Consider the following 18,815-nt stretch of genomic DNA (forward strand, 5'->3'; position numbering starts at 1 on the left):
TGCAGAGATAACTTAAAGCGACAGACCTGCTGCTTTGCCTCTAAGAGGTGCTGCACAGAATTGGGGCCCCTTGAAAAAGGCAAGGCTGGGAGGCTCAAGGGAATGGGAAGGGAACTAACAGCCTCTCCCCTCTAGCTCATGGGCTGGAGGACTGCCCAGCATGGCTCCAGTGACTGAACGCTGACCCTCGTCCTCCAGAAACCACCTGCGTCCAGTCCGAACGGCTCAGCCTTCGCGCCAAGAGCAAAACCAGATCGAATCAATCCCCCCCCATGCCTCAGGGTATGGGCATGAATGCAGCTGGCAGGATGCAGCACACACACCGTGAGTTTCAGCGCAAGCTAGACGGGTCAGTATGGCCCCCGGGGGTGCGTACCCGGCTCTCTGGCCCATGCCGATCTGTTTACATGGCTATTGTTAGCCGCGCTCGCTGGATTCAGGCTCATTCAGGTAGGGAAGTCCATGGCCAGCTTTGGGTGCACCACTGTATCCTAAAGCCCCGTGGTGGTGGCACACCTTGACAGCACTTCCGGCATCAAGGCCAAGCAGCAGACAGGCCAGGAGCACAGACGACTCCTCTTGCTCCAGATTCAGGCCTGCAGGGAGAGTCTGCCCTGCGGCTGCCCTCGCTGGAGCAGGCTGGCGCCTTTCAGTCCCCAACACCTGCCCCTTTGGATGTTGTACTCAAAGTACTATACGGGATCTTTTCAGGGAGGATAAGGCAAAACGCCACATTTATTAGTAATGCAGGTTTAATTAACACTTTATCATATGCATATGATATATTACAGTCATGCGCTGACACACACACACACACAGACACAAACACACTCCGTCTTGCTGCTGTTACCAATACGTTGCTCCCCTTAACTGCACTGGCCAGGTGAGTTAGATGGGGGAGGGATGGAGCCGGGCTTCTGCCGATCCGGATCGATGCTCCTACGGTGACAAGACGAGACCCAGGGTCCTTTTGCAAGACACCTTGTATTTATAGCAGCTTCCCTCTTATGCAAATCCAGACCAGATTCAAAATCTGGGTCTGTGTCCGTTGGTCTGTGTCCGTTGGTCTTTGGGCTGCTTTTTTCCTGGGTGTTGTCCCAATGCTGCTTAAAGAGGGCGTTTTCTAAAGAAGGTGCTTGCCTTTAATCCCTGAGGTCGTCAATATGTCTGCGTTTCTTTACTGGACCCACTTGACAAGTTCTATTGTCTTTTGCTCCGGCTTCCATTCCCTCTTCAACTGTTGTAGCTGTCTAGAGATGGGTGTCTTCCAAGCCTCACTCATTCACACCTCATTCAGTCAATGGGGCAATTGATTACAGAGTGGGGGGAAGATCTTATTCTACTTCTAGCAAAAAGGCACATGTTTCTTTCACTTTAACTATACTATTTTTAGGGGCTATAACATTTGATACAAAGTTTTCTACCAATTTTCTAATACAAAGTTGTATGAGAGAGGCACAATGCCAAGTCATATGAAATACAAAATAACATCATGCAAGATGCAATGTCATAAAGATACTTAATATAAAAAGATACTTAATACAAAATAACACAGTGCAATGTTATAAAGATTTGTAGAGATAGTTGATACAGAGATTTCTCTACATGGAGTGAGACAGAGACCCTGGCACCTGCCTGCCTGCTTCCAGGGCATCTCTCCCCACAGCTTTTCCTTCACACCTTCCCTGTCTGGAGTCTCACAAGGTCGTAGCTAAGATAGGGGCCATGCAGAAGGAATAGGGGTAGGGAGGACAGGGGGTGTATTTTCTGGTCTCTCATCCATTCCTGCATTAGGGCAGAGTTCCTGCAGGTAACTCATATTGCCTCCTTGAACTGATCCAGCGCTGTCCAGGGCTCGTGGCACCGTGGCCAACACTGGATCTGGCTTTTGTCCCTGTGACCAGTGTCCTGGTGTCATCATTTGTCCTCCCCCCGCCTAACCAATTCCCCATTTGAGGGGGTGGGCCTTCGGCTTTGACAGGCTCCACCCACCCACCCTCCCAGCGTTTACCAGGCCTGCACCTTCCACCACCACAGAACACCCACGGAAACGTACCAGACAGAGGGGACAGACCAACCGACCTTGGAGCTGGCTGGCCCTGGGCAGAGTCCCGGGCTGGCTGATCAGAAGGGGGCTTAGCCAGGGCGAAGGATTTAAAAAAAACAAAACATTCAAATAAAGCCATTTTGCAATGTGATCTGGGTGCTGGAGCCGAGCTCAGAGGGTGCATCTGAACCTCAAGCCTCTATGAACAACCCTACAGCAAAATCCTTCTTCCCCCTGCCCTCCCACCTTTTTAGATCCAATTACAAAGCTAATTGGCTTAGCGTAACTACTGCTTAGACTACCGTCTCTCCTCTCCTGCAAAGCTCTGTCACACACACACAGCCCCCAGCCAGCTCCTCCAGTCCGGTCCGCAGGCAGAGTTCTAGATTCCTTCACTACACACCCAGGGATGAGGGGCCCCATCCTGCCCTTCCACAGCCCCCAGGGAGCCAAAGTCTCGCGATGGCCCCTTGCCCAGAAGAGCTTCTGCTCTGATGGATGCCCACAGAGTGGACAGGATGCCCTGGGGCACCCACGGGAAACCAACCCTACCTCAGCTGCTCCAGTGCTGATCTGGGGAAGCCAGCAGAGACGCAGTGGTGTCAAAGCAGAGCACGGTCCTCCCGGCATAATTCACGGCATCACGTGGCCATCACCAGACGAAAGTCGCGCCCTCTCCCAGGTCCACAGATGCCAAGGCTCACACGCTCTAGTGTTGTCCCTTAAAAGCCCCAGCTCCTGGAGTCCCAAGAGTGTCACGGAACCAAGGCTTTCCTTTTAAAAATAAATACGTTTCTAGCTCTCGTGATTGCGGAAAAAGGCTGGACAATAAAACACGCCTGAAGGCTCCAAACCCAGGAAGCCAATAGAGAAAAAGAACTAAATGTTTTTTCATTTTTAGGGGGAAAAAAAAAAAAGTCAATCTGGTTTTGAAGCCAATCATGATTTGTGTGGAGCCTGACTCTGAAGTTGTGAAGCCTGGGGTAGATGACACTGAGTTTGTCCTCTCTCCCTAGCTAAGGCCTTGTTCCCCATGGCCTTCCTCCAAGTCTGGGGCAGCATCGCCCCAGTAAAGCCAACACAGACCCAACTGGGATAAGACCTTGGCGATGCACAGATGTAGCATCTTGACCAGCCAGTGCAAGCTAATCCTTTGGCAGTCAGTTTTAAACCAATATAAGCACCTCCACCCAGGGGTTAGCATCAGAGACCCAAGACATCTCCTGCCCTTGTTCCTTCAGGTCCCCAGAGAATTCCTACCAGATGGTGGTTTGAGCTGCCCCAATCCCAATTCCTCCCATCTCTGTGTTTACCCTCTACTCCTTTTCTGCTTCCTTTGGCGACTCCTACACGGCCTTTTTAGCTCTCGCGACATCTAGCCCCTGTGGGTTTCTCCCGTTCTCACCTGGTGGCGTCACTGAGGGGTGCAGGGCAGTGGAGAATCAGACCCCGGGGGCAGCTCTGGCTGGCGGATTTTGGATGGGACCTGTACAGCACAGAGCCAGACACAGCCACAGAGCTGACACCCGGCCCCGGTTCTCCACAGGCACTATGTAACCCAGCGGCCATTTCCCGTTGCCTCCTCAACAGCAACAGGGATTATCATAGAATCTCAGGGTTTGTTTTTTTTCACCCCAGTTCCCTAAATGACCCCCTCAAGACTAAACTCACAATCCTGGGTTTAGCAGGCCAGTGCTCACCACTGAGCGATCCCTCCCTCAGCCTCAGAATACTGACTGGGCCGTACGACGGGCCCCACTGCACGAACCCTCCCCACTCCTAAGGCTGTGTGCCAAGAAAGCCAGGCCTGGCAAATGGGGGATTCTGTTCAATAAGCCAATGTGTTTCGGGTTGCTCGACAAAAGAAATAGGGACGCCTAACTCGAGTGAACTAACTCCAGTCACAAAGCTAGTGAAGACAAGGCAATGGGTGGTTTGCACACAGTCAGCAGGTTGAGTTCCACATGCGGCTCCCCCCCCGCCCGCCCCCTCCCCGTAGCCTTGAAATTGACCCGCTAACTGGGATGACACCCCACTGCCTTGTCTTCACCTGAGTTACAAACACACCCGCAGAAGCGGATTTAAAGGAAGATGATTTAAATCACCTGGTGGAACACCTCAATGTAAATAACTGATTTTAATCAACTCTAAAATGCAACCAGAGCTGTCCAGAGTGGAGCTCTGATAAATATCTTAAACCCCTGCGGGGGGACCATGAGTTGATTTCAGGAGGTCCGCAGGACTCCGTGGCTGAAACTCCGAGCACTGGCGGCATCCTCCCCCCTTGGAACTAAACCCTCGAACCCTGGCACTGGCCCCCCACCCCATCCCCACAGGGCTAAAGCCTTGATACCCCCCCATACCACAGCTGAAGCCCAGCACCCCAAATGGGGGGGGGGGCATGAAAGAGGGGCTCCAGGAAATAATCTATGAGAATTTAAGCCTTGATTTTAATCAACTTTTCCATTTGTACTTCAGTTATTTGGTAGAGAAAGATGCTGTCTCACTGGTTCTCATAACCATTAAAAAATACTGATTTACACGCAGAGCCTTTGCCCTAGCGGTGGTACATCTTTTCACAGGCTAAGCAGGTCCCCTGTAACTATAGGCACATTTATTTAATTACATTGCTTCACATTTATGAATTGCACATGTTTTGTATGGTTCACCATGGTGAGACATTTTTTATTTACTAGGTAATGAAGTTTGTGCTCACGACTGGTGTCACAGTGCATTAGGATGGTAACTGGAATTTAGTTAGAGAGAGAGAGAGAGAGAGAGAGAGAGTGTGTGTGTGTCTGTGTGTGTGTGTGTGTGTGTGTGTGTAGGCCTTATCTTCAGATTTCATTTTAAACAAGAAAAAAATATAATTTAAATAAACAACAAAAAAAATCTGATTTAACATTTTAAAAAACCCTCAATCTTTATCGACCCAGGAGCACACTATTGCTAGCGAAGACAAAGTCTGAGACACCAAGGGCCTGATTCGTACCCACAGGTACAACTGACACCAGCAAGAGCTGCGGCGGTATCTCACGTTGGGTTCCTAATGGAGCCACCGCTCAAGAGATTTTGGCCGGTCCCTTCAGCCCCCTCACACTGCAACCAGGATTCACGCTGGAAGGGTAGGTCAACCCTGCGCTCAGAGTGTGACCGCCACAGTGGAGACACACCTCCGCTGGCTTGATCTAGGTCAAAGCTCTGCTTGCAGTGCAAACATCCTTGCTCCAGTCATTAAGGTGCTTGTTTGGGACCCTGGAGATCAGGTTCAGTTCCCTGCTCCCGGTGCAAGTCACGCAGCATATGCGCCTAAGTCTGTGGAGCCGGTCTCCGACACTCGCTGCTGCTTGCTGTGTAGACAGACCTTAGTCTCTTGAGGCTCGAAGGCCCCATGTGGAATGGGGGGACACTAGCTCGCCCTGCCTGCGAGGAGTGCTGGGAGAATTATAGGTTGTTAGGTGCTGCAGTGCCATGCTAACTGGAGTCTGGGCCTGTTTCAAGTCACCCACTAGGACAGTTTCTGGAGATGGGCTCAAGCAGTTGCAATCTAGGTTCTGAGCCTAAAGTCAAGGATCAGGCCCAGCGCGGTGGTTCTTGCCCATCCCTAGCTGTCCCCGTGTTTATTTGAAATGGTTTTCTAGACTTTAAAGGCAGTCGCCACCAAGCTTTTCTTCTTCTCTTTCCCGGTGGCTCTCGCATCTTTTCCCGAAACACAAATCCGCCTCCAACGTGGGTCACTCAACCTAGGAGCTCAAAGCAGTGCAGTGTCTCCCCCTGCTGGGGAACAAGAGATACTCCAGTCCAAGGAGATTATTAAGACTGAATGGCATGCCCAGATGGGAACCTGAAATCCACGAGGCAGCTGTAACCCAGGCAGTGCGAACATCCCTGCCTCTCCTCAGACCTCGGAAAGCCGGCAAGGAGCCAGGGGGTGCTCCCAAGTTAGAGCAGCTTGCAAGTCTATTGGCCTTTCTGCTGAGATTAAGATGCCAACACCTCTCCGCTGACGGGCTGTCACAGCCAGGCCTGATTCCAACAGGAAACCCAGCAGAGCGATGCTCTATCACCAAAGCATGCTGGAACGAAAGTCTCATGGCTAAAGCCCTGCACCGGGACTCAGGAGCTGTAGGATCTATTTCCTGCTTTACCACTGACTTGCAACATGTCACTTACATCTAGCTGTGACTTTGCTGACCTGTCTCTAAAATGGGCACAATACAATAGTTACTGACTGCACACGGGGTTTAATTCAAGCCCTATCAAAGAGCACATCACAAAAATAAGTTATATTCCCTGCCTCCGAGACATCCCCATTCCCTTCCTTCCATAATACCCAGCACTTACATGAGCGCTTCCTCTATCCCAAGCACCCTATAAACGCCAATGGTTTCCCGCATTGTGTGGGAAGGACTAAGCGTTAGTCCAGAGGGGTAAACTGAGGCAGAGTGCATGGAAGTGACTTGCCCCAACATCATACTATGCACGTGGCAGGGCTGGGGTTTGGAACCAAATAGTCCTCGACTTCTGGCGCCACATTCAGACAACACCTCCCTCCACAGCAGAAAGACGTGATGTAGAGAAATGGATTTCCTTCCACCCTTACCTAGCATACACAGGGACCAGTTTGAACATCCAGCTTTCACCCCACTGCCCAGCTGCCCCTAGACTTCCCAGGGGAGGGCTAGTAAGGCAAGAATTCACTGCTCAGCAGAGACACGCCAGGCAGCACCTTCCCCTTAAATGAGGGTCTATCCAAAGCCCACTGAACTCAACAGGGCCCTTTCCACTGACATCAATTCATTTTCCATCAGACCCCAAATGTACCCTGCACAGGCCAGCAATGCAACCCCCTGATTTCTTCAACCAGCTGAATCCCTCACCTACATCCCCTATCCTGACAGGCCAGCAGCAAACTAGCCACTATCTTCCACAAGAGCCTGATCCAAACTCCACCAAAGCCAATAGGAGCCTTTCCACTGACTTCCAATTGTCTTTGGCGCCGGTCTCGGAGGCGGGGGAGAAGGTAACGCGCACGGCTCGTAAGCACAATGGGGCCTCAGTCTTGGCTAGGATTTCTAGGTGCTTCCATAAGAACAGCAATAGAGCCAATCTCCAGTTAACAGGAGCCACTCCAGAAGGAACACACGCGCCTAATCTCCGATCACGGGCCGCTTATTTAAGCAGATTTCAGCATTAAATAGCCAAAGATTAAACGTCAAAAAAAATATAAAGCGTTCCCATGTGACTTACTCTCTGACCAGATGAGTCATGGGAACAGTGAGGAGGACGAGTGGTTAGAGCCAGAGACTGGTGGGGGCGGTCAGAAGTTCTGTGTTCTGACCTCAGCCAAGTGATTGCGCTTCTCTGCCTCAGTGTCCCCATTCGCAAACCAAGAATAATCCTGATTAAACATACCTCCCAGGGTTGATAAAAGCTTTTAATTAAATGCCAGTAAAGCACCTTCAGATCCTGGGATGGACGATGCTTTAATGAAAAGTCGGCATTTTATAATCATGAATTTGCCTTGGATTTAGCAGGGCACGTTCGAGCTGAGATTTTACAAGTTCCCGGAGACAGGAAACAAAGTCATGCGGCTCCCAGCAGTCGTAACTTAACTGAGCGTGTGCGTTTTAAGGGTTTTCTATTGCTAATTATAAAGAGGAACTTCTCTGCCATGATCTATGGGCATTGCAGGAGGACTGGGGTTGCTGTGGGAAACAGAACCTGACTCTCAGTGTTCTGTTTGTAAAACCTCAGCCACATGGACAGGGCGCTCGGGGTCTCGTTTCCTTGTTCTTTATTATTATTTTTAATAAAGGCAAATGAGGATTTGCCCAATAGGCCAAGAAGCCACATTCTTTTCTATCAATAGTTACATAGACTCAGACTCATAGACTTTAAGGTCCGAAGGGACCATTACGATCATCTAGTCTGACCTCCTGCACAACGCAGGCCACAGAATCTCACCCACCCACTCCTGTAACAAACCCCTAACCTATGTCTGAGTTATTGAAGTCCTCAAATCGTGGTTTGAAGACCTCAAACTGCAGAGAATCCTCCAGCAAGTGACCCGTGCCCCATGCTGCAGAGGAAGGCGAAAAACCTCCAGGGCCTCTGCCCATCTGCCCCGGAGGAAAATTCCTTCCCGATCCCAAATATGGCGATCAGGATCAGACACTCAGACCAAACATTCAGAAACGGGTGCTGACACTTGGGCCTCTGGTTAGGCCCCCATGTGTGAGCTCCCCAATGGGAGCAGCTGGCTGCTTAGCATTTTTGTACACGAGGCTTCACTGCGAAATTAAAAACCTTCCTTTGTACACGTAATTTTTTTAAATCTTGGCCTCAAAATCCAGTGGTGAAACACTGGGCACTTCTCATTCATTGATCTCAAAGCACTTAAAAATGGTGGCTAACATTAGCCCCACTTTACAGATGGAGAAACTGAGGCATGACTTGCACTCAAGGTCATACAGCGACTGAGTGGCAGAGATAGGATTAGAACTCAGGACAGAGCACTGGACTGGGACTCTGGGGACCTGGTTATCTAATCCCAGCAGAGCTACAGGGTGACTTGGTCAAGTCACTTCCCTGCTCTGTGCCTCAGTTTCCCCATCTGTAAAATGAGGATAGTGATACTGAGCTGCTTTGTAATGCACTTTGAGATCTATGGAGGAAAAGTGCATATAACAACCAGGTATTCGTAGAACCCCGTGCTCAAAGCACTAGACCGCAGCTTTACTGCATCATTTCGTAATATTTTTTTTTTTTAATTAGTGAAAAATGACAGGAAGATCCAGAGTCCTACTTTCCAGGTGCAAGGCAACTCTCTGAAAATATCTAGGACCTGATTCTCCATGGTTCTGAACCTGCAAGTGGTCATTTACACCAGGTGTGAAATGCAACCAAATCCCAACAGCAACAGTTCACATCCATTCCCTACTGGTGCTATCAAGGTGCAGGGCCCTGGAGAATCAGGTCGTAAGTGCAGTGGGGAACCCTGGATGGTTTAGGGAACAGCTAGATCCAGAGATCAGCAACAGGAGATCCCAGCCTACCAGGCTCCCAGGAATCTAGGAGGTTGGAGAGCTTGGGCGCACGCCTCTTCCCATTAAAGTGACGCAGAACAAGGCGGGAACAAGCTGCATTTCCCTTTCTGGCTTAATTAATTTCTTAAGACTAGCCCCAGGGCTCTTCAATGACGCTCAGCGAAGGAAGTCCAGAGCCAGGAAGGGGAAGGGAAAGCGAAAGCAATGTGAGCTCCGCCTAGAGAGTGGGGGTGATGGAGAAGATGCAGTGGCAATTCCATGACACTTCCTTAATGCAGGCAGCCCAACTATTCCCGGCCTGACCACTAGAGAAGAGCCGGAAGGGAGCCGAGCAGCAGTGTTTATATAACCTACTCCGCTTTTGGAAGGGAGGAGGGTGCTGGGGACACTTGGTATCATCCGGATATTTCACTGTCCAGGATGGTAAGAATCCATGGACCCTGTGAATTCCAAAAGCTGACCCCCCCCACACTCGACTCTAAAAATATCAGGCCCATCAAGTGTCACCTTGCCTGGCCCGCTGAGGCTAGGTTTCCAGTTGCGACTGCTGACGTGTTGACTCTGAACCCTAATGATGGCTGATTCAATGTCAGTTTCACTGGTATTTTTGTTTGTACTATGGAAGCCCTATTGGTCAAGGTGCTGTACAGAGATAGTCTCTACCGCAAGGAGCTTCCAATCTAAGTAGACACAGGAAGGATCTTTCTCATTTTATACTTGGAGCACTGAGACACGGAAAGGGCCAGCGACTTGCCCACGGTCACCGAAAAAGTCTGCTGCAGAGCTGAGACTGAACCCAGATCTCTCGAGTTCTAGGTCAGAGCTCCAATTACAAGCCCACTCACTGTTCATTTTCCCCAGCTATCACAATGGAACTTGAAGCTGGGGGAGAACTTGATAGGAATATCATCCCTCCTCCCGCCCCAGCAACCCTTCCAGTTGTGACGATGGTTTACAGTGGCGGTTCTCAACCAGGGGTACGCGTCCATCTGGGAGTACACAGAGGTCTTCGAGGTGGAAATCAGCTCAGCTAGGTATTTGCCTGGTTTTACAACAGGCTACATAAAAAGCACCAGCGAAGCAAGTACAAACTACAATTTCATACAGACAATGACTTGTTTATACTGCTCTATAGACTATATGCTGAAACGTAAGAACAAGATTTCAATTCCAATCGATTTATTGTAGAATTATAGTGTCAAAGCGAGAAAGTCAGCAACTGTTCAGTACCAGCGGCGGCTGTGACACTTTCGTATTTTTAGGTCTGATTTTGCAAGCAAGTCGTTTTTAAGTGAGGTGAAACTTGGAGGTTCGCAGGACCAATCAGCCTCCTGGAAGGGGTCTAGTCATCTGGAAAGGTTGAGAGCCCCTGGTTTACCCGGTAAACGACTGGTGAGCGATTGTCCCTTTTGCCTCTTCCCAGGGCCAAAGCATCATCCCCAAGGGACATGTGAACTTTCCCCAGTCACAGGCTGTTAGCTTTAAAGCCTAATTAGGACCACTTAAATGCCAACTTGGTTAGCAATTGCACTGCCGTCTGCAGAACGTAATGCCCAGGGCCACTTGGCTGCAGAGTTCGAAGGCTCCACACAGAACAGTTAAACAGCCAGTGCCCTTTGGGGTACTGATACCCACTGCCTTAGTCCGACAGGAAGGAAAAAAGTTCCAGCAGGGCTGATTTCTCCTATGAAATAAACTTATTTGGTGGCAGCGGCGGCAGCAGGGGGAATTGGGTTTTCACAAGCTAATAAGTGCAGTATTTCACTAAGAGAGAACTTCCTCAGGAGGACCAGGCAGAAGGGAAAACTAAAGGATCCAATGATTAGTGCGGCATGAGGAGCCCTGAACGAGATCAGGGCACCATTGTGCCTGGCGCTGGACGAACACATAATAAGAAACAGTCCTGGACCCGAAGAGTTTATAAGCTAGAGACAATCCAGACAAAGCAGTGGGGGAGGGAGCGAGTGGTATTATTAGTGATTGGCAGCCTAAAGGCTTGATCCTAGACTGAGATGCCCAGGCAGGACTGTGACTCGGTTTCCCATCTGTAAAATGGGTACGGCACTCATCCCCAAGGGCACACAGTCTGTAGCTGAGGAATTTTCTCTAGCCGTATTGAGTCCCAGCTTAGTGCCTCAGCCACAGGGTCATCCTTGGTCGGCTTCCCATCCAGCGGGGAAAGCACACAGGATTCTACCAAATGTTTTCTTGGCAATGGAGCCCTAGCGCCGGGGCAGCCTGCCCAGTGGACTGCTCGGTCAGCCCTGCTCCTGTCTCCCACGCGGCATGGTACAGCACCCGGCACGCCAGGGCCCTCAGCTGAGTCGGTGGGGCCCTACTTAGAAATGCCAGCAAGGGGCAAGCAAAGGCTCCTCACCCCAAGCAAGCCGCTCCCCATCCCACGCCCTTCAACAGCCCTCATAGCTCGGTTACTGCACAATGCAACAGCCGTGCGGGGGAGAGTGGGGGGTGGGGGGTGAGCACAAAAAAGGATTGTCCCACCCTGGCCTGAGCATTTCCAGACGCATCAATTCAACGGCAACAAACACAGCAGCGGCTTTCCAGGCACATCTTCCAGAACCGCTGAGAGGCCTGCTCCCAGCCAGGGCTCCAGTGCCCACAAATGTGCTGTTGCCAAGGAGACCGCGCGGCTGCCATCTCGCTCCTCGCAACCTTTGTTTACAGCTTGCTTTTCCTTTTCTTTTCTTTTTTTTTTTTTTGTAAAAAGGACATTCAATTACTTCGAATGAGCCTCTTTAGCCAGCTAAACTGCCTGGCTCTGTCACCACAATCCAGGCCTGGAAGCTGCGTTCCAAGGTCCTGCAGTGCGCCCCTCCCCGCTTCCCACACACCATTATCTGTGTTGCACTTGAGCCAAAGGGGAATCTTCACGAGCACTCTGCTGTATAGTGCTTCTGACACACAGTCATGCACTCCCAATTCCACCCAGAAGGGTGTAGGGGGGACACACACACTGCAGCAAGCAACCCAAAATGCTACAATACAAGGTACAGCAGGCAAAGAGCTCAAAGAACCCCAAAACCCCAACAGATCCCCAAATATATCTGCCCACATCTCTCAGAACCATGGAACTAACAGATCAACAGGGGGGTGTAACTTCATCCGGGCACCCCCCAGGCATAGGAGACGTGCTGTGCCATTCTCAGCTTGCACTGACAATGCAACCCCCCCAGGACCAAACGTGAAGAGGTTTATTAAATTTATACAGGGCCAAATCCTGCCCTAAGCAGAGCACCTGCAGCTCTCATTGGCTTCAATGAGCCCTGTGGGCGCTCAGCATCTCTGAGCACATATGTTCTAGGGAACAACTGAGCAGAAGCAGGGACCAGAGGACTGAATGCTTCTTTCCCACTGAGGATACTCCCCCGATCCCCAGCAGGGACAACTGACATGGCCCTTGGTACGTCGCCAGGACGGAGATGCCCTGGTACTGGGAGCCTGTACACCCAGGGCAGGATTTCACCAACCCAAGCCTGGCCACACTGGCCTCTCTGCTCTTCCGCAGAAAGTCAGCACAACATGGGTCTTTGCCAGCCAACGAGAACAGGAGACACGTGGCCTCGCGGTGAAAGCACGGGACTCCTGGGTTCTCTTCCCAGCTCGAACACTGGCTGGCAAGTCACTACCCGTCCCCACTTCTCCGTTTCTTCAGTGGTAAAACAGGGATAATACTCCAGGCCTGAACCACCGCCAGCTGGCCCGGCACCACGGGTCGGCCCCAGTCAGCACTACACCAAACCCCAGGTCAACCTGTAACTTCCCAGCAGCAGAGGAGAGACCCTGGGCTGGGACACGCCCGCAGCAGAGATGCAACATCCCTTTACACTGCATGTGACAGACATGAGACGAACAGAGCGCCTGGTGCCCCCCGGCCTGGCTAGGCTAGGGTGGCGGACAAAGGCCTGTGCTTTTGAGAACTGGAAACCACCAGTTCAGAGCTCTGGGGTGGAATTTACTGAGAGCAGGATCTCAAACACACACTCCCTGAAGTGACAGGAGACGGCCTCCTTTCTGCTCCTGAACCCTTTGCCCCCCCGAACAGGAAACCTCCGTCACATCAGCTCTCCAACCTGGCTTATGCTGCTGGCAAATCTGCCTCTCCATTAGGCCTGTTCCCCCAGATCTAAGGCTCCCTCACTGCAGTGTTGGGCCTGTTCCCATGGACGTGGACATCTGGTTGGGGGGGACTAGCTTCACAGCCGTATAGGTCTGTGGGCTGCCTGACGGCACGGGGAGAAGACCGAGTCTCTGGCTCTCCATATCCTTCTGCCAAGCCGCTAACATAACCAATGAGACTGAGCAAGATGGGCGAGGTGACATCTTTCTTTGGCCCCGCTTCTGTCGGCAAGAGCGACCAGCCTTTGAGCTATACAGAACTCATCTTATCTCACCCACTTCGTCCTTCCAAGAACCCGGGTGACTACCCTGCAAACAAGGACTCGCCCAAATCGACAGCATTTCACCTTGCATCCGGGCCTAGGCCAAAGAACTTCGTTTGCCCCGACTGGCTCATTCACGCACAAGTAGGAGGCTGCAGATCCCGACATCTGCGTCTCTGGAGCACCCGCTGAAATGCAGCCACTTCTGGGGTGCATGGCAGCAGCCACCTGACACACACTCCCTCCCCCGACTCAGAGCAAAGACTTGGAGGGTTTAAGAGAAAGCCGGCTGGAAGTCAGTCTATAGCAGAACCATTCCTGCTAGTACGATAAGCACTTGGTTCACAAGTAGCTGAAAACCGCATACTCAAAGCACGCCCCTCTAGGCCACCTCCTGCCTCCCCCAGCCACCAGCCGCAGGTACGAAACGCAACCCTGTCCCCGCCCAGGGCAGGGAGCCGACGGAGCTCCCCGCTCACCTGACTCGTTCTGGGAGTTCATGTTGTCCGGTAGGCAGGCAGCGTCCTGGCCAGAGACCGGTCGGCGAAGGGTCTTTGCGGAGCAAGCGTCTTGGCGGGCGTCTGACAGAGTTCCCAGGAGGCGTGGCTGGCTGCAGCTCTAGCGCCAGCCCAGGGTCTCAGGCATCCCTCGTGGCCAGGCCGTCAGAGGAGCCCTGCTGGAGAGCAACAACAGTCAGAGGCTTTGGACACCCCCCAATTCCAGGGCTACGAGGCAAGACACCCCAGTTTTCCCCTCCCTCCTGCAGAAGAAGGGGCAGGGTGATGGGCCACCTCCTCCTGCGGATTGGGCTTCTCCCCAGAACTGGCTAGACTGAGCTGGACCCCAGGATCTGCCACTGGGGAAGCCCTGGGCACGTGGGAGGGAGACCTAGATATCTACAGGCCCATGCGCCCGGCAGGCTCGATTCTCCCCTTGCGCTGATGGAGGGCCGGAGTCAGTGATGCTGTGAGTCAGAGGAGAACGGGGCCCTGTACAGTATGCGTGGCTCTGCTGCCCTCGAGCACAGCTTCCTGTCACCTAGCTGGAGAGAGTCAAGCAGGTGCAAACAAAGTTACTGACCCAGCTGACCAGGTTCAAGCAGGTGCCTTCCACAAAGCAAGCCAGGTGCGTCACCAAGCCCTCGCCACCGCAGACAACCTGGGGGTCACTCAGCACTTGACCACGAGAGCTGGGATCCTTCTCTTCCAAATGCAAAGGCCAGCTGAGCTAGAGGAAGCAGCGCCAACAGCTAGCAGCAGTATAGGACTTCTGACACACACATGAGCAGTTCTGCTTCCCTCCGGTAAGGGGCAGCAGTGACATTCTAGTCCAGTGGCATTTCTTTGACCCACCAAGACCAGGGCCCCACTGTGCCAGGTGCTGGGCAGACATGACAAGAGACAACCTCCAGCCCAGAGGATTTACAATCCAAATAGACAAGACAGGAACCACAATGATCCCATTTTACAGACTGGGAACAGAAACACAGAGAGATGAATGACTGAAGAGAACCAGGCCTCCTGAGCCCTAGCACCTTAATCACAAAACCATCCTTCCACTGACCAGCTGGGTGACCTTGGGCAAGTTGGTGGCCCCTGTGCCTCAGTTTCCCCATCTGAGAGGCAGTGATACTGACCTCCTTTGTAAAGTGCTTTGAGATCAACAGATGCAAAGCGCTCAATATTTACCAGTGATTATTATCCGGCACCCAGAGCAACAATGGAAAGTCATTTGTTAACTCCGAACATTTCTCTATGACAAATCCATCCACACAGCTACAGTATCAAGCCCTGCTCCCCATCCAAGCCTCTCTTCATTTCAACAGCAGCAGGATCTAGCCCCTTCTCCTTGTAGCGCCAGGCCAGACGCTGCCCTGAAGGCAGAGCACACACACAGCAATGCAGAGCTTCACTGATACCCAAACTCATCTCGCATCTTCTGGGCTAATCCTCTGCTAATGGGATTACCACCAGAGACAGGAGAAGACCACGCTACCACACTGGGGAATTCAGCTAGTCTCCCATTCGGACAGTGGAAAGTCCATTTACAAACAAACCGAGATTCCAGGAAAAACCAATTTCCCGATGCATTCACTGCACTGCTGCAGCGTCACGGCCTGCAGCTCATTACAGCCGGCCCAGATGCCAGCCAAAGAGGGCCCTGCCAGCGCAAGCCAGCCATTTCAGGGGATAGCCGAGGAAGCAGGCAGGCAGCATCGTCTAGTGGGTAGAGCACCAGACCGGGGCTCACGAGATCTGAGTTTTAGTGCCGACTCTGCCATCTGCAGCCTACAATCGCCTTCCCCACTCAGGGCCTCTGGTTCCCTTACCCAGCTGGATGGGCCGAGTGTCTCTCTCTGATGCAGTTCCAGCAGCCCCCAGCGCCAGAGGGCCTCCAGGTACTGCTGGCATAAGAGTGAAGATTCCAGATGTAGATTCTGGATGGGACCCCCAAGGAGCCCTGGTTTCCCTGGGGACTCCCCTCCTTGCTAAGGCAGGGGAAATGGGTTCCCCAGCATGGGGAGGGTGGCGGGTTAGGGGTTAGCTAGCAGCACTGTGCAGACAGATGGGCCAAACCTGTAGCGGGCACCCGGGCGATGGCTCTGCGCCAGCCCCGCTGCATGTCTCGCGTGCAGGGGCAATTTGTGGCGGATGGTGATTGCTGAAGAGAAATATCCATCCCCGTATTCCCTGGGGGTTTGAGTTTGTCTTGCCCGCTTCCCCCAGCCCGTCCATGGCTCCACAGCACCAGATTGGTGCCTTGCTGCAGGAAGCCCAAGCCTTGGGGTTAGTGGCTGGAAGAGAGGATAGCACGGAGCGGTGCCCTCCCCGAGCCAAACGCAGCCTCTCCCTGCAAAGGTGTGGGGATCGGGGGAGGGATGAAAGGGCAGGACCTGCAGGGCACATCCTGAAGGCAGTGCCCCACAGCCCGCACATCTGCACATTCCCAGCTGTGACTCTGCCCCTGCCAAAGGGGCCCAGCTCCCCAACCTCTTTGTCGGGAGGGGGTCGCGTCGGGGCAGAGAGAGCATCTCTGCCTGGAAAGGACGTCTGCAAAGGCGGTGCTGGCCCCACAAAGGCAGGGAGAGCCCCCAGGCCAGGAGAGCAGACAGGGCAGCCATCAGAGAGGGTGGCAGGCAGAGGAGAGCGAGGAAGGCTGACCTAGAAATCTCCATCAGCAGGGCCTGCTGCACTGCGATGGGCATCTGCAGCAAAGGAGAGCTGGGTCAGAAGGGAGCCATGGCAACGAGGTGGGGTGGGGGTCCCCCCAGGGGTATGCAGGAACCAGGAGAAGGGGCAATCAGAGAAGGTACCAATCTGCACATCACCCAGAGCCTGGGCTGGCAGGGTTCCCACGCTGAAGCCAGCAGAGCTTTGCATCCCGCAGGATCGGGCCAGTGGAGAGGCAGCGTTCTCTCTCTCTCTCTCTTCCCCCGCTGCAGGCTGAGGGGGTGGAGGAGCTGGGGTGGGAAGCCAGGAGGAGCAATCGCATGAGCCCTCCCCATCCGCTGAGCACCAGCCCAGGGACTCGTGTATCGGGCCAGAGTGCTGGCAGGTCACGGCGTTGACTTCTCTCCATCTGGGGCAGGGCAACTCGCCCCCCTGGACAACCACACCAGCCGCACACCAGCGAGCCAGGGAGACAGGGGAGGAGATCCAGCCACCTCCCCCAAGACAGCCATCGGCCTGCAGGACGGACATTTTCCCAGGATCTCCTGGTAGGACTTTAGGGGCTTGTCAGGGCATCTCCTTCATGACCTTGGTATCCAGTCTCCCACGTAGCATCCCTGTTATCCCAGTTCTGAGCACCTCAATTCTGACACACCACACCGCTCTTTTCATTAGGGGTTTGTGCTGAAAGCCCATCTGAAGAAATGCAGCCTCACCACCCCCGCCCCACCTGCCAGTAAGAACAGTGAGTATCCCGTTCCAGCAGCCAATCCACCTCACGCTGGGATGCTGCCAGATCTGATCAGGCCAAGCCCCCTTAGCTTGTGAGAACTTGGATGGGAGACCTCCAAGGTGCAAGCAGGCAGTTGGCAATGAATTGGTCAGTACTGATCCCCCTCAAGATTCTCCTGGTCAACTGGGGGTGCCATCTGCTTAGACAGATGTGGCCCTGACTCTCAGTGCTCATCTATGATCTTCAGGCACTCTTTACCAGAGCTTGGCGGTCTCCTCTGGCTTGCCTTGAATTCTTTCCTTGCACTTTCCATTGGACAGAGCAAGCTTCTCTGCTCTCAAATTTACGTTGTTGCTGTGTGCTGTTAAACAACTGCTGCAATTCCACCCCAGAGGTGGCTGCATGTCAGTACTGGGTGAAGTGAGCCACAAGGAACACTTACCTTGCACTTTCTATCACAGGCCCTCAAAGCACTTCACCAGCATTCATGCACAAAATAACCCTTACATCCCCCCTCTGAAGCACTCTTCTTTCTCCCCATTATACAGAAAGGCAAAGTGACTCACCCACATCATACAGCAAATGAGTGGCAGAGCTGGAAGGCCTGGTGCCTACAATCGCTACATGCTCTCCCCTCTAGGTAACACCCTACTGTATACAATCCCTGACCTACTCCACAGTGGGGTCATCAGGCTTAATCAAATTATGTCTGTGAAGTGCTTTGAGATCCTCAGATGAAGAGCACTAGAGGAGAGCAAGTAGTTATCTCTTATTAATGCTACCGGACCAGATCCTCAGCTGGTACAGATGACTGCAGCTGCCACAATCCCTAACTCTGCACGGGAGACACCAGAGTTTGCCCTGCAGTTTGGGTAGCCACATGCACCAGCCTGAGCGTGTGCAGATCACTACCATTCTGATTTGGTGCAAATGCTCATGGGGCAGGTCAGTGGAGGGCATCGCTCCTGGCACGCGTCTCTCGCCTGGACAGATTGATTGCAAAGAGCGGAAGGAGCTGGAATAGCAGGGCTGGCTTGTAGGATTGAGGACATCAGCGGCAGAGACCTGTCTGACAACCACAGCCTATTTAAAGACTTCCTGAGCCTGATGCAGAGAAGGTGTCCGACCGACCGCAAGCCACAGGGGAGGGTTCTCACTTAGGGATGCATCTGGAGAGTTGAGGAAAGCTCTCCGGATTGAAGCATCTTCCAAGCTACTATGAAGCCCTAGAAAACGCTGCAGCTCAGCTAGAAAGTGCTTTAAACTCTCTGCAGCCAGCCGTGTGCCAGACACCGCTAGCAGACGGCCTTGGCACGGAGATGTAAGCAAAAAGATCCTCAGCTAGCGTAAATCACTGTGGCACTGTTGAAGTCACTGCTGTGATGCCAATTTACACCCCTGAGAATGTGTCCCAAA

At 52.7% G+C, this 18,815-nt stretch overlaps 1 protein-coding gene across 9 annotated transcripts in view; it reads right to left on the reverse strand.

Moving 5' to 3' along the window:
* HDAC5 (histone deacetylase 5) overlaps positions 1 to 18,815 on the reverse strand; it is a 109,331-nt gene that overhangs the window by 79,547 nt on the left and 10,969 nt on the right. For 6 of the 9 annotated variants that reach the window (XM_032791527.2, XM_075059612.1, XM_032791530.2 and 3 more), the window contains exon 2: positions 13,976 to 14,172. In XM_032791527.2, coding sequence (XP_032647418.1) covers positions 13,976 to 13,997 — 22 coding nt within the window. In that variant the 5' untranslated portion in view covers positions 13,998 to 14,172. The remainder of the gene's footprint in view (positions 1 to 13,975; positions 14,173 to 18,815) is intronic. The other 3 variants (XM_075059611.1, XM_075059610.1, XM_032791528.2) reach the window with 1 other exon arrangement.

This window comes from Chelonoidis abingdonii, chromosome 21 (genome assembly GCF_003597395.2).
Source record: "Chelonoidis abingdonii isolate Lonesome George chromosome 21, CheloAbing_2.0, whole genome shotgun sequence".
Taxonomy (NCBI): domain Eukaryota; kingdom Metazoa; phylum Chordata; order Testudines; family Testudinidae; genus Chelonoidis; species Chelonoidis abingdonii.